Source organism: Protomyctophum parallelum (genome assembly GCF_964188405.1).
Source record: "Protomyctophum parallelum genome assembly, chromosome: 13".
NCBI classification, from domain to species: Eukaryota; Metazoa; Chordata; class Actinopteri; order Myctophiformes; family Myctophidae; genus Protomyctophum; species Protomyctophum parallelum.
In genome coordinates, this window is record NC_139708.1 from 14,966,347 (window position 1) to 14,982,564 (window position 16,218).

The following is a 16,218-nucleotide window of genomic DNA, read 5'->3' on the forward strand; positions in this document are numbered from 1 at the left end:
ACTGATCGATGCGAACTCAATCAAAAGTTTCAACCAATCAGCATTGTTATATTTGGAGCTGGCAGGCGAAAAGGAAGCGAGTGTGCGCGAGACTGGGCAACTGCGTCGACCAGTCAAGTGGTTATAGAGAAATTGGTTGTGTATCGAATCATGTGACACCAGCGGTCGCTGTAATCCTCGGCAAATGCATAGATAGGTACATTAGTGAAATTGTTCGAGTTGTTCTAATGAGAGACAACAGCAAGTCACGTGTGTAAAGGACTGTGCTTTATGTTCGGTGGTTGTACAGTCCAGTCATAAACACATGAAAAGCATTCTCAGACTGACAAGCTCTCAGCCGGCGGCTACAATTTCACAGCGACCGCTGGCGCCACTTATTTCGACGCGTCACCGATTTCAGCGCAACGCCGCTGCTTGTGCTGCTGTCACGAGCCCAGTTCAGGCAAAACGGAGAGGAGGACTGGTGAATTACAATTGAATTGACATCAATTATTGACAGCCTGGTTATTTACCACATTCTTTTAACCAGCCGTCAAAGATAACTGGAATGCAAATAGAATATCGCTGTATGGAAATCAATACATTTTACTGGCTGGTTAACGTGCACCGTCAAGTGGGTGATATGTACTAACATCATTTTGAATGATATCGCTAGCCAGCTAGAAGCTAGCTGTTTAGCTAGTCCTGGCCGTGCGTGACTCTCTCCAAGAAGATAAGTTGTGTCGTTTTCCAGGGGCTTTATTTTGATTTCCCACCGGGTGGATTATCTGACCGAGGTCTCCTGTGAAACATCCCCGCGGCGACCCCCGGTTTGACGTCGGACAAGCGTTGCTCCAGTCCAGGTACTGTCGCTGTCCCGCGGCCAGCGGAACACACGGGAGGAGCGGAAGGATTGAATGAAATAGCTCCGCTGTAGCTTTAGCTTTTTAGCTCCCCGCTTGCTAGCGGATCCGCTGAACAGCTTGATTAATCTGGCAGCTAGTTAATATATATAGATGCTAGTCAAGTTAGCATTCACACTGAACCTGTTAATAGCTAATTATAAAGTTGTAGCAAACGGCGGGGCTGCTAAGTGGTTAGCTTTACGACTTAATTAGCGGGCTTCTAGATAAGCTAATCCTTCATCACATTCCGTAGTACGACGACTGTGTCGCTCGCCGACAAGAGCTACTACGGCGCTTCGCTTAGATAGGTTCTATTCGGCAGGCGACGCCGTGGTGCTATACTGCCATGGCTCAATACTAAGCCCGTGTTTGGTTGACGTTAGCTGTAGCTTCTTCCACGTTAAGTCCAGTATGTAAAAACCTGACCGTGACCCAACATCAATTCATTTTGTATTTGTGTTGTTGGGTTAAAGGCCGGAGGAGTGAGGACAGAAAGCTGCGAAAATGCCGGCTGTGTCGAAGGGAGATGGAATGCGCGGATTAGCGGTGTTCATTTCGGACATAAGAAACTGTAAGTAACCTTTTTGTGTTATGCATTTCCACATGCCAGGCTGTTCTCGCTTCTGACGTTGATATTGGTTCTGTTCATCTTGTTAAAAATGTCACCTGGGGCTGGGGTCATTTTGCTGTTTCCCATTTGCTACATACATACTATATACCGTCCCTCAATGGGTCGTGTTTTTGTGTGGTGACTAGTTGGCCACTTGAGTGCCTAACCAGTAACGTGCCAGTTAAGCCAAGGATTACTATCTTTCTTCTGCTGTAGTAAGAAGTAACGGGTAGTAAAGCTTGTCCTTCTGTTTTCCTAGATTATATTCTTATCAGGCTGTCGCATAATTGGTGGCACTAAGGTCATGATCTTGAGTATTAAACAACGCTACACGGTCAAAAAATGTCCAGGTACCACAAAAACAAGATGAGTAGCATACAGTTTGTGTTATAAGCAGTTCAACTGTCCGTCTTTACATGCACATGTATTCTCAGATGTATAGCAGAGCTTAGCCCCTTTCGGGACCCTCCATAAAGCTTTTCTGAAATTTTGATGAGTTTTATGTAGGGTCCCTGGTCATAACTATATTTTCGTATGGGACATTCATATTCTCTCTAAGACCGTATCTGCGGCGTTTGACTGCCTTTTTTTCTTTGAGTTATTCTAAATTCGTGAACTTTAAGTACCTATACATTCCGCTGCGAATATCTCCTGTGGCGCGGAAGCCGTTTGACCGATTTGGTCGCTTTATTTCTTCTTGTTTGTTTACCGTTTATTGTACCGCCTCCCGGTGTGCGGTTGGCTTGTGCGGCTACGTCCCTGCCTCTGATCTGCTCTGTCATAGCTATAGCGCCACTAGCTAGCCAGATAGGCGGTACAATGAGGTGTCAATAAACAAGGAAGGAAGAGAAGAATCAAAGCGACCAAATCGGTCAAACAAAGATTAAAAATACTTAACGGCTTCCGCGCCACAGGAGATATTCGCAGCGGCATGTATGGGTACTTATACTTCACATATTCAGAAAGCCTCACACGGAAAAATGTCGTCAAAGAGCGCAGACAGGCGCTATCCATGTTGTTTATGTTTTATGAATGGCCGCGTACCAGGTGGCATGGTAGTGATGCAACAGGACCCCATGCACTGGGTCGAACAAAATGTCAGAAACTTCAGTAGCATTGGGTTCTGCTTGGAGGGCTAAGCAGAGCTCATGGTTGACAAAAGTGTACCATACATGACTTTGACCTGACCATGAAACGGTACCAACACAGCCCCAATATAGTCGGGAAGAAATAATGAAACCACTGTCTTCTATGTTCTCTGACTTTACCACAAACATAACCACACTTCATAGTAACCCTAACGATACAGGACGATAGTGCACTGTAATTTGACACTGTGGATCATCTATTCTACACCATCAATTTCCCATTACCTACTCACTTCACTACATCTTCTAATTAAACCACTTTACTTTCAGCCTTGGACCAGCCTGTCTTGTCAACCCTGACAGTGCAAATCTTAGTGCTGCGAGTTTTGCACCTGTTTTGTTTTCTCATTTTCACAAAAAATTGAAGTTATACACTTCCATAATTACAGGCCCACTGATGTAGCTTACACTATGGTGCTCATTCAGGGGTAATGGTCCTAGTTTGACCAACTTAGAACTTACTCTTTCTGGAACATCCTCACATTCTATGTTCTATCTCTCCATTTTCTTGCCATATGCATGCTGCTGTTAGCTATTCAGTAGCTCACTAGTCATGACAACACTCAGCTTCCCAAGACAACCATCCCTGCTACTTGCTTAGCATTATTTTAGCCCTGTGTTTCTGTTCCCCTTTCTCACTACTAAACCCAGCTTACTATCCTTATATTTTCTCGTCATTCATTCTTTAAAGTTGTCTTTTTCCCCCTCATAATAAATCTTTGCCTTTTCATGTTCATTTAAATAATATACTTAAAGGTCATGCCTTAATTTTGTTATTCAAGTTCAAGTCTTCTTTATTCGAATCACCAAAAAAAATTGCCATGCTGACTGTGCCTTGCTTCTCTTCCTCCTTCCTAGGTAAGAGCAAGGAAGCTGAGATCAAAAGGATTAATAAGGAGCTAGCCAACATTCGCTCCAAGTTCAAAGGGGACAAGGCGCTTGATGGCTACAGCAAGAAGAAGTATGTCTGTAAACTGCTTTTCATTTTCCTGCTGGGCCATGACATTGACTTTGGACACATGGAAGCTGTCAACCTGCTCAGCTCCAATAAGTACACAGAGAAACAAATAGTAAGTCGTGTGTGTGTGTGTGTGTGTGTGTGTGTGTGTGTGTGTGTGTGTGTGTGTGTGTGTGTGTGTGTGTGTGTGTGTGTGTGTGTGTGTGTGTGTGTGTGTGTGTGTGTGTGTGTGTGTGTGAGTGAGATAAAGAAAGAGATAGAAACTTCAACTCTTCTTTATCCCTCTCATGTTCATTGTCCAAAACCAGTGCTCATTCTGTGGCTGCCCTTTGAATAGTATACAACTTCTGCTCATGCAAGTTCTCTTTAAAGGGGAATACCAAACATTTTACTGTCATTATACCTTTCCAGTTCTAGGAAACAATTATTTATTTCCACACAACAGCTCTAAGGTACAGTATATTAATGGCATGGTAAAATGTTGAAAATGAGTGTAATTCCCCTTTAACCTAATTCAACCTAATTCAAGGGTCACAACTGTCTGTTGACAGAACTAGAGATCATTGACCTGATTGCTAGGAAGCGCCCACCCTTCTAGAACTAGTTTGATGATGTATTGCTGTATATTACAGTATGAAATTGAGGTCGGGCATATAAAGGAAATTTAGATCAAAGGTTGACCTTTTTGTGCATCTCAGCACATTATGCCCTTTCCAGCCTTGAGCTGTTTTAGTAATGGCAGTAATATGAGTCTTCCATTCTTCCTCTCAAGAAATGTACACTGAATGTTGTTCACTTGCCATTTTCAACTGTGTAAATTCTGCCAGTTGTGCCATTTAAAGTTCTGGATAAACCGAGGAAATTCAATCAACAATATCTCAGTTGATGTATTATGTTATTGGTGCCTGGTATGAAGTCAGCAACAATGCTGTGTTTGCCATTTTCCATTGTTCAATTGTCCATTATTCTTGTGCCACCACATGAGTGTGAAACTCATAGAGCAGACCAGTGTCTAGTTCTTAAAGGGCTTAGTCAGACATGGTAGTACCACAGGCCTTGTCACTGAAGATTATTGCATAACATACGGTAAAATCATGAGGATTTGAGGAATAAACTACAGATTAGTTCAAAGCCTAACGTTCTTTTCTCCTTCCTTCAAATTATTATTTTGAGTAATAGACTAATAGTACAGATCACCTGAAAATGGTCTCATTCCCATGATGTAAGAAACAACTTTTTAGTTGGGGAAATGGGAACTCAGCAAACCTATTGAACTTGAGCTTGGTAACATAACAGGTTGTTATACTGAATCTCAGGACTTATACTGAATCTCAGGACTATGGACATAAAGTACAATAATTATTACAGAGCAAAACCAACACTTTCTAATAACAATGTTTTACTTACTAAACAAAGGGTTATCCCTAATTTTATATTCTGAAGTTATGACACGTTTTAGCCTACCTCCTTCCTTTTCGTAGTTACTGTAGCTCTGTCTAGTGTCTTTAGAGTAAAATTCTGAGATTATTGATCTTTTCAGTAATTCTTTATAAGCTTATATAGCAAGGTGAGCAGTCAAAATCCCACATGCAAGAGTTTGATAAAGTTGAGTGTACTGTATTTGAAAGTAGAACATGCATGCACCTAATGCCTAATGTACACTACAGGAGTTTTGTCCCTGGACTATATATCAAGAAGAGAGTTTGTAAATCTGTCTGCAGAAGGACTGTCTTTTTAACAAAGACGTAGCGGCAGGCATTTATCATGATGGGAATAAAATGTGGAACAAGATTGCAGTTTGTGTTGAATATAAACGTCTCCGTAGCACCTACCTGGCACACTGTTGCTGTGGCAACTTGATACAACTCGAGCTCTTGAAAATATTTTGAATATCCTGTGATCTGCAACCTTACTATAATTCTCTGTCCTTCGTAAATGACTTGCTGTGTGATCTCTCAACGATCTTTAAAAGACGATCATTAGACAGTCGTTCGTTAGATGTGCAGTGTTGGACAGTAAAAGTGTGCACTTGGCATTAGCTGCTGTGGCTACTCTATTTCCATTCTGTAGCTGCCAGACAATTTGTGACAGGAAGAGAGGAAATGTTGAGGAAGCAGAACAGTGTTCAAAAACCAAGTGGTTGCAGTACAGACCGCCCAGGCCGCCACACCAGCTGAGGACACACAATTCAATCATATTTGATTCCCACAACTACAACTACTACTTACTATTCATTTAACCACTTGAACCCAAGCCTCCCTTTTCTGGGTATGTCATAATAATAGGTGATCATTCCACGGAAATGGCACCTCTATAAGCTTGATGGTACTAAAAATTTAACCAAAATGGACCGGGTCCATCTAGGTAATATTGTAAACTCTTGAGGTAAATTAAGTGCTGTGATAAATACTCTGTCAGATAAGACAGTTCTTTCACACGGCTACTCCAAACAAAGCATTATTGATAGCGGGTGAAATATAGGTTTAGTTCAAACCACAATGATGGGTCGCCATGCAACTCTTTGCATCCTAACGGTTGAGAGTAGACGCATGTAGTTGCAAGCAACCATTGAATTGAACCAATTGCGTCGACATGCGCAGAAGTGCAACAGGACATATCACACCGCTGGGACAAACGCTAAACCATTTTGTTGGGTCTCGAGTCTCGACCCATTGGTGTGGTTTGGGCTTTAGACATTGGCATTCATGGGCCGACTTGTCCGAAGCCAAGAATAGCCGCTCTGCAATCTCAGAACGTGTCATGGATGTGTCACTTTGTGAGCTTGCAGATTTGCTATTTCTGACGAGCAACACAGCATATTGTTGCTGTCAGGCAGAAACCAGCGAACTGTGTTCTCAGGTTTTATACAAAAGTAGTCTTGTTTTTGTAAAAAGTCACACCCATGTGAAGTAAGGGGTGCTCTTATCATCATCATCGTACTGATTCGTACATCATCATGACGTTATAAATAGACACTGTCTATTTTCTCAGACACTGACGTAAAATTGCCCATTCATTGTCAATGGGAATTTAATGTTTGTGGACACACACCTAAAGCTGGACATAGGAGGGGCTAGTGCCCCTCAAAAAAAGAAAGAAACGATAACATTGTTTGCCCAGGAAAAGAAAATGAATGCCTTGTTCGACGTTAAAAAAATCACACTTGTGTGAAGTGAGCGGCGCTCTTATCATCATACAACATAAGCACATTCCGTGCTCAGCCAATCAGCTGAGCACATTCCGTGCTTAAACGGACAGACAGACAGACAAATGGTATTGATATAGCGCTGGGAGTATTGTAATCCATAATAATAATAATAATAATAATAAACGTTAGATGCACATGCACAATCATTCAGCTACTACAAATATTACTACTCTATTGGATTTGTGTTAACCGAGACTAGGAAAACTGAGAGGGAGACAAACGGACTGTGTAGGACTAGGATACAGACGGTAGGAATGCCGAAAGGAAGACATTGTTGGTTGGTGAGATTGACAGTAGTAATGCTGAAAGAGACATGGACGAGAGGAAAGCTGAGAGGGAGATGGTGTAGGAGAGACCGTAGGGAAGCTGAGAGGGAGATGGTGTAGGAGAGACCGTAGGAAAGCTAAGGAGAATTGTGTTGAGACAGACAGTAGGAGCGCTGAGAAGGAAATGGTAACAGATTCTTCCAGGTGATTCTATGTTTAAAGAAAACATATTTTTTAGGAGCTGGTCCTTTATTTTGACAACTTTTCGCTGACTTAAACTATTTTCACTGTAGTATCTTTACCTAAACTTGGTGCAGCATTTTATTTTGAGAGCCTGCTCTGCAGTCCGTGCTGACTGTGGAGATGCAGTCTACTATTTCTCAACACCTGGCATTTGAGGTTGGAAGTATCTTTTTCATTAAATTAGTTAAAAGGGTAAGCGGGAACAATGTATGCAATTTTACAGAGATGGTACAACCCCTTGTTTTTATATTTACCCCTCCCCATCCACCCACCATCTTCCCCACGAGGCCAGACATGCAAACAACAATATATATACTTGTGTAAAAACAATAAGTTTACTTCACTTAACTGCTAGCTTTTCAAACATTTTGCAAAAGCTCCACGTTTCATGTTTATCAAGGTTCTCGGGGGAGTACTGTGAACTGTAAGTTAAAGCTGGGTGGTTTGTTTTTTCTGTGGTTCCTTCACTGTTAGTGTGATCAGAGGTGAAATAGCATGCCGCTTGTTGCTCTGTCCAGCTGTCTGACTCAGCACACGACAAACACTGAAGACCAGCACTGTCAAACGTCAACACACACTAATTCTCTCTCTCTCTTGCCCCATCTCTCCCTTTCCTCTTGTTCACATTCCCCATTTCCTCATGCCCCCCCCCCCCCCCCCCCCCCCCACACACACACTTTTATTCTCTCTCTGTATCCATTCTGCATGACCTCACATTGCCTCATCTGTTTGTCTAACTCTTTCATCCCTTTCCTCTTCCTGTTGGTGAACCCCTCCCCTTTCTTTTCATATTCTCTTGCTCTCTCATCCATCTTGCCTTGGGCTTTATTTTGCTTCACCTGTTTATGCCCAATTTCCTGTCTTCTCCAACTTTGCTTTCTGGGGGATATTTCTTATCTCCTTGCTTCCATGACCTCTCCACCTATTATACGACCAACAAACTCCTGCACCCTCGCTCCTTCATCCATCTCCATGGCTTCCTCCCTCTCCATTTCTCTTATCACTTGCTTCCCTCTGCCCTATCATGCTCTTCCCCCCCGCAGGGCTACCTGTTCATCTCTGTGCTGGTCAACAGCAACAGTGAGCTGATCCGTCTCATCAACAACGCCATCAAGAATGACCTGTCCAGCCGCAATCCCACCTTCATGTGCCTGGCCCTGCACTGCATTGCCAACGTGGGCAGTCGCGAAATGGCTGAGGCCTTTGCCGGAGAGATACCCCGCATCCTGGTCGCCGGGTAAGGCACGGGTGCCGGGTGGTGAGAATTCAGATAGAGGTGGTTGTGTAAAACAGACATCATGCTACATGGGAGTGGGATGCATAGGGACACGTCACACGATGTTGGGGAGGTGAAGCCATTGGAATGTCTTCGCTTTCGCATTTCACATACCTTACAAGACCTTCACAGAGCATGTCAAGAGACTTAACTCACAGGCATTCAGCAAAGTCCATTCAAACAGAATAGTGTAGGTTATGCTTAACTAATGCAGTACCCACTAGTACAGATACACACACATAGATTAATTTATACTAATCTATGTGTATCTCTACGAGCTTGTAGATCAGTAGGTCAGTCAGGGGTTGACACTAAGGTCTCACAGGCACTTGCCCGTCTGGCCAGTACAAGTCATGTATAGGTCATGCCCAAAAAGTAAATTATAAAATGATAGGTAAAATGTGACTGTTTAATTTAACACTTTTTTTAACCTTCTGGGGCTGTGCAATAAAAGTGTAATACCTCAATTCTATTTTTTTACATGCATCTATGAATATGACTACGGGTTCATATTTGTTATTTTATGTTAAGTGCAGCAACAGTGAAAATAGCACATTGTAGGTAAACAGTGCTCTTATTTTACATTCCACAGACCAGAAGACAGCGATCTGGCCATGTTCAGGTGTTTAAACAGATATCTCCTGTTTATAGACGGTTGCATCCCCTCTCAAACAAGCACTTGACCGGTTGGGCAACCTGAAAGCAAACTTCACCTGCCCTAAAGTTTTATTTGCCTGCCAGGGGCTGGTGGGTAACCTTAGTGTCAACGCATGCGGCTTTTTTCCTCATAAAAAGGGCGTTTTTGAGGCTTGTGTAGCCAGCTCATGTGTATGAACGTACTGGCCCACAGTGACACCATGGACAGTGTGAAACAGTCTGCAGCCCTGTGTCTGCTGCGGTTGTACAAGACCTCCCCTGACCTGGTGCTGATGGGCGAGTGGACGTCCCGCGTTGTGCACCTCCTGAACGACCAGCACATGGTGAGACCAAGGCCATGCAATGATTTCCTCTGTTATGCTGTTCCTCTTTAAACCACCTGGGGTCCTCAGTAACTGATGCTGCCTGTTACTGTAGTGTGGCTCAGAAGACTGTCATGGACAAAGCCTTATGATGATAGAGAGTTATGAGACACGGATAAACACAACTGGAGAGAAGTTTCTTTCAGACAGTCAGTGAGCCAGAAAATAATGATAAAAAATGTTGGGCTTTTACATGTTATCGTTTTTTTAAATAAAATGTGGTCAACCAATAGCATATCGATTCAACAACTAACCAGTTAACCATGTCTGCTGTGTTTCTATCCTGTGAGGAATACGCTTCTCTTTGTGTCTTAATCTGGACCCTTTTCTCTATTCGTCTCTATTTGTTTTTCTGTGTCTGTTCTCAACAGGGAGTAGTGACAGCAGCTATCTCTCTCATCACGTGTCTCAGCTCGAAGAACCCAGACGAGTTCAAGACCTGCGTGTCCCTGGCTGTGTCCCGGTTAAGCAGGGTGTGTGTCTGTGTGTGTATGTATGCCATAGCATTATGCTCGAAGCTGTCTATAAAGGCACCAAGGATTCGTCAGTGTGACATCAACGACGGATCCTTAAACATGTGACAAGCTTAACTTGTCTCCACTGTTTATAAAATCCTGGTGATGTGAGATTGCCTGTGCATATTTGTACAATTCATAAACGGCTTCTTGCGTACCGGTGGTACATGTCCTGCAGACCGGCACTGGTCCACATACCGGTGGTTGGGGTCTTAACATTTTACTACTGTGTGTGGAGTTAAGTCTTTGATCCGCAACGATATGTCATACTCCAAAGAGACGTAATTTGAATTGTGGAGAAAAATACGGCATCCCTTCACAGAAGAATCCAGGTAATTCCTCCGTTCACTCTGAGGATAACCAAGTATCTCCTCTTTCTCAGATCGTGTCGTCAGCCTCCACCGACCTACAGGACTACACATACTACTTTGTCCCGGCACCGTGGCTGTCCTGCAAGCTGCTGCGTCTGCTGCAGTGCTACCCACCGCCGGAGGATGGCGCGGTCAAGGGCCGCCTGGTGGAGTGTCTGGAGACCATCCTCAACAAGGCCCAGGAGCCACCCAAGTCCAAGAAGGTGCAGCACTCCAACGCAAAGAACGCCATCCTGTTTGAGGCCATCTCGCTCATCATCCACTATGACAGGTGGGGCCTCCTCAGCGAAACATGCTTTATTCATTCTAATGAGTCTCTCTAGAATCGTAGCTCTTAAGCCTGCGGGTGACGAAAATGGCTAATCACGGGTGAAGGAAATAGCTGATTGGCAGCGAAGCATATTAATTAAGCATTACTCTGTAGTAACTGAACTGAATGAGGATGCTTGGAGGATCACCTGTTTGACGAGTTGGCCTATGTTATGTCATCACATTGCAAATGTTATATTGGTGCTTGCTTGCAGGCTTATAATGCGGGACATTCCCACAAACTGATTCAACGTGAATCCGCTTGCAGAGATCTGTCTGCCGCCTGTCTGACATTTGAATGGCCACCTGTGGGTCCTGGGACCCATTACATTGAAAACCTAGTTCCATCACTGTATAATAAGACACTGTCATTCCTTGTTTTTTGTCCTCAGTGAGCCTAACCTGCTGGTGCGGGCCTGTAACCAGCTGGGCCAGTTCCTGCAGCATCGGGAGACCAACCTGCGCTACTTGGCCCTGGAGAGCATGTGCACGTTGGCCAGCTCCGAGTTCTCCCATGAGGCTGTCAAGACGCACATCGAGACCGTTATCAATGCCCTCAAGGTTGCTCCCATCTCTGAAAACACACAAACGCACACACACAAACGCACGCACACACACATGCATGAGAGCACACACGTCACCAAGTATCTTTTGGAATTGTGATGTCTTGATTGTATCATATTTTGTCTAAACTTTCATAGTTGCACAATTCAACTATTTCCATTTCTTTGATAAAAATCAGACTTGTTAAGAGTACAGGTTGGAAGGGGAAGCAGTAGAGAGATAGACAATTTCTTTGGAATGATTTCCTTTACACTGCTGAAAATTAATATAAATGTATATTTGTCGCTCGAGAATCTGATTGGCCTGACATTTGAATGGAGGATTTGTTCCAACAACATAAATTATAATAATACAGGCTTTGGATTTGTATAATAAATCTAAATCCATGTTTATTTTTTATTATAATTCATACAAAGCCTCAGTAAGGCTTTAGGGCAGGCCAAGATATGTTTTATCTGTCTTTCATCATCTCAGTGAGTTGTACAATATATGGATAAAATGTCAGCATGATGCTAAGACATTCAGACTTTTAGGTTTCATAGATTGGAGGACAACTATGTTATGTGTGATTGATCTTATTTTTTTTATTGATGAACACATTTGTCTGATTCACAGTATTCTTCATTGATATTTGTCATATTTAAATGTTGTGGGAATAATCATAGTATCTATTGTCTGGTGTCTGCGAGAGTTTCTATGACATCTGGGTCTCTCTCTCTACAGACTGAGAGGGATGTGAGTGTGCGTCAGAGAGCAGCGGACCTGCTCTATGCCATGTGTGACCGTAGCAACGCCAAGCAGATCGTCGCCGAGATGCTCAGCTACCTGGAGACTGCCGACTACTCCATCAGAGAGGAGATGGTGTGTATGTGGTTTGCGCACTTCTGAAACCTGATTGTGAATTAAAATGTATTTCCATCGACTTTCACTTGTGCACGTGTGTGGCACCTTTGACTGAAAAATTCACCCACCTTGTGGAAAAAGTTGAAATAAAGAATAAATAATAATAAAGAAAGCAAGAACAATAGAACGTAACGCACAATACATGAGATTTGAATATTTCCTTGTGCCAAATCACCAGAAAAGAGTCTCCATGTCTAATCCATGCCCTTTGTCTCCTAATCCTTATTGCTATTGTACAGGTGCTGAAGGTGGCTATCCTGGCAGAGAAGTACGCCGTGGATTACTCATGGTACGTCGACACCATCCTCAACCTGATCCGCATCGCCGGCGACTATGTCAGCGAGGAAGTTTGGTATCGTGTCATCCAGATAGTCATCAACCGTGACGACGTGCAGGGCTACGCCGCCAAGACTGTGTTTGAGGTATGACAGATGGATGGATGGACAGAGTGTTTACGAACTGTTTAGAAACATCACAGTGTGATGGATACTGGTCAGAGGGGCCGTTATAAAAAGGTTCTTGGATTCACGGGGGCTGAGGCGAGGGCTGTGACTGATTGTTTAACGTCTTTGTTTCAGGCCTTGCAAGCCCCTGCCTGTCATGAGAACATGGTGAAGGTTGGAGGCTACATCCTCGGAGAATTTGGCAACCTCATCGCTGGCGACCCGCGCTCTAGGTATGTCGGAACCTCCCCATCACAAGTTGAAAATTGCAAGACCGTTGTACTGTTGTTGTACTGTACTTTTTATCCTCATCACCCCCACCCTCCATGCTTATCTCTGCTCTTCACTCCTCCAGCCCCCTGGTCCAGTTCAACCTGCTCCATTCTAAGTTCCACCTGTGTTCGGTGCCCACGCGGGCCCTGCTGCTCTCGGCCTACATTAAGTTCATCAACCTGTTCCCTGAGACCAAGGCCACCATCCAGGAGGTGCTGCGCTCTGACAGCCAGATCCGCAACTCTGACGTGGAGCTGCAGCAGCGTGCCGTCGAGTACCTCAAGCTCTCCTCCATTGCCAGCACCGACGTCCTGGTCAGTTCAGTCAACCAACAATCAATCTAATGCTTGTTTTATACTCTGCGCTGACTGACCGTGACTTGTTGTGGGCTTATAGACCTGCTATTTTCTGTATAAATCAGGCTTTTCAGTAACGCAAGACTACCGGTCAAGAGTGGGGACTCCCTGTGCTCAAAGCAAGAACATCACTATACGATGTTATATCAATATCGTGATGAGACTAGAGTTGGACTTTTGGATATTAGAATATCGTGAAATGTCATTAAATGTTGTCTTCATGTTTTTTACACTATTTTATACTTTAGTTTAAATACCAGACCGGTGCCCGGCTGTAGAGCACTGAGTCGGTAACGATGTAAGTTGGAGATCCATGCCCCACCCGGTTATGTAATACCCGTTGTATCTGTTCCACCCATCGGTCTGTGTCCCCTTTATGCCCATATATGGAGATTTTTGTATCCGTCTCTTTGTGTCCCTTTATTTTGATATATGGACTACTGTGTCAGGCATGCCGAAATATGGAGTGCTGTGATGTCAGAACAGGCCAGCTCCATATATGGAGCCTGGCTGGGCAAGGGCCCTGTCCAGAGCCCGGGCAGAGGCGTTTTGTGGCGGTTCTGGACAACCGTGGGTCAGACCAACTCGACACCGGGGCCCCGCGTGGAACGTGTGTCGAATTTGAAGTCGGTGGGGCAAACGGTTCTCGAGTTACGTGGATTACAGACGTGCACACGTACAGAGACTGACTTGGTGCATTTATAGATGGACTAGAGCAGTGCCCGTGGGATTCTACAGTGGTGCCCGTTGGGCACTGGGCTACCCAGATATTATGAGTTGGAGCCTCTACAGCGGTGCCCGTTGGGCACTGCTCTACTTGAAACGATGCAAGTGGGAAATGCATGCCCCACCCAGATATTATGTCCGTGTCCCTTTTATGCCCATACTGTATATGGAGTTCTTTGTCAGGCATGCCCAAATATGAAGTCTATGCAGATGTCAGAATGATGTCGGAACAGTTCTTTGTCAGGCATGCCCAAATATGGAGTCTGGCCCGGGCAGAGGCCTTTTGTGGCGGTTCTGGACAACCGTGGGTTCGACAGACTCGTCACCGGGCACTGCACTCCCTGTGGGGGTGTGGAACGCGTGTTGCGGAGTCGGTGGGGCGAACGGTTCTCAAGTTGTGTGGATTACATACGTACAGAGACTTGCCGCATTTATAGTTGGATTGTAAAAAAATGATGTATATTTTATTTATGTAACGTTTTAATATGAAAAATCTTCAAAAAGGAGTCTCCAATCTGAGATAGAAAATTGGTTTTCTCTATAATAGAAATCATTTTTTCATTCAGTAGAAAAACAATTATTGAAGCCACTAGTACCTACCAGACCCGCACGAATGACGTCCTGACGGGTCCTTTTGCTCAGACTAGGGTTGGGATTCGTTAGGATTTTAAGTTGGAGACAATTTAAAAGCAGTTGATTTGCTTGTAATTTGTAACTAAGTGCAGACAAATAGATTTTGTTTGATTTATGGCTCTATAGTTAACGTGATTCATAAAATATCAGACAGACAGCTCGGTAGAAATGAGAAGTTTGTCTATTTTCTAATGTTACTAGCCTGGGGAAAGTGAACCAGCAGCCTGGTCGTCGTCGGCGTCATCATCAGCCTCTTCCCCTGAAGGCTGTGCTGCTGCTGCTGCTACCACCTTTACATGAAATGATGGCATCACATTTTGTGCACTTTGCGTGATAATTTCCCTCTCTTTGGAAGTATAACCATACTGATTTTTGTTGTCTCTTAGACATTTCTTTTCCACTCACTGCTGGCTCCGGGCGCTGCTGCTGAGTCGCTCTCGAGTCTCGAACATTCACTGCATGCATTCTTCCAGAAGTGGGTGTGCCGCGTATCCTCATTCCTCCCTGACCCCACTAACTCATGTAGGTGACGTGACATCACCACAGCTGCTTGTATGCATGCACAGACACAGTGGAGCTAAATGAAGACTGATGAGAACCATTTGCGGAACCGTTCATAAAAATATTTACCGGCTCCGGATCCGCAACCTGTTCTGAAACGGACCCGGTTCCGAATCCCAACCCTAGCTCAGACAGAACTAGGCAAGACAGCATTCAGTCAGTACCCCCTCTGCTTGGAATGAGCTCCAGAAGTCCTTAAAACTCAACATTGTTGTTGAGGGCAGGCCCTCAGGAAATGAGGTCAACTGTGCTCCGAGTTGAAATAAAGGTTATGGTGATTAGCATATCGAAAGGTATTTCTGATATTATATTTTGTCCATCGCTATGGGTCAAAAATACTGTCTCTGTGTGTCCACAGGCCACAGTCCTGGAGGAGATGCCACCCTTCCCAGAGAGAGAGTCCTCCATCCTGGCCAAGCTAAAGAAGAAGAAGGGACCCGGTGCCGTGGTAGTGTCGGATCTGGAGGAGGGCAAGAGGGAGGGAGGAGAGCTGAACGGAGGGGGCGAAAGGGGCCCAGACTCATCAGTCATGGCTGGCGGCTCAAACGCTGTAAGTTGAGAAATGATGTGCAATGTTAATTTTGTCGACCTTTTTCCACTGACAAACTAAGCTATTATGACTAAAACTATGACTAAATATACTGAACTCAACAAATAATACTAGTGGAGAAGAGATCCAGTAGAACTCAATCAATGTTATGCTTCGCTGTGTGCAGGTGTCAATCTACAAGTTCACAGCGTGTTGCAGTGCGACACATTGTGAGCTTGTAGATCTTCTATTTTCGGCACACACAGGATAGCTGGGGAGCCAGCCACCCAAAACATTAGTTTTGCATGGAAAACACTCCTTGGCCTAAATACGGCCATATCCTCTTCAGAATCATGAAAACCCCCTAGTTTGACATGAAATGTAGCCTTATATTGGTTGTCTATGGTGCGGTATACAAAAATG

General features: G+C 44.2%; 1 protein-coding gene across 3 annotated transcripts in view; it reads left to right on the forward strand.

The window, feature by feature from the left end:
* The first annotated feature begins 432 nt into the window (after positions 1-432).
* Positions 433-16,218, forward strand: part of ap2a1 (adaptor related protein complex 2 subunit alpha 1) — a 28,036-nt gene continuing 12,250 nt past the window's right edge. For all 3 annotated transcript variants that reach the window (XM_083780764.1, XM_083780762.1, XM_083780763.1), the window contains exons 1-13: positions 433-842; positions 1,358-1,455; positions 3,501-3,712; positions 8,361-8,554; positions 9,444-9,573; positions 9,984-10,085; positions 10,510-10,769; positions 11,200-11,368; positions 12,095-12,232; positions 12,514-12,696; positions 12,853-12,950; positions 13,073-13,304; positions 15,625-15,816. In XM_083780764.1, the coding sequence (XP_083636890.1) occupies positions 1,389-1,455; positions 3,501-3,712; positions 8,361-8,554; positions 9,444-9,573; positions 9,984-10,085; positions 10,510-10,769; positions 11,200-11,368; positions 12,095-12,232; positions 12,514-12,696; positions 12,853-12,950; positions 13,073-13,304; positions 15,625-15,816 (1,977 nt within the window). In that variant the 5' untranslated portion in view covers positions 433-842; positions 1,358-1,388. The remainder of the gene's footprint in view (positions 843-1,357; positions 1,456-3,500; positions 3,713-8,360; positions 8,555-9,443; positions 9,574-9,983; positions 10,086-10,509; positions 10,770-11,199; positions 11,369-12,094; positions 12,233-12,513; positions 12,697-12,852; positions 12,951-13,072; positions 13,305-15,624; positions 15,817-16,218) is intronic.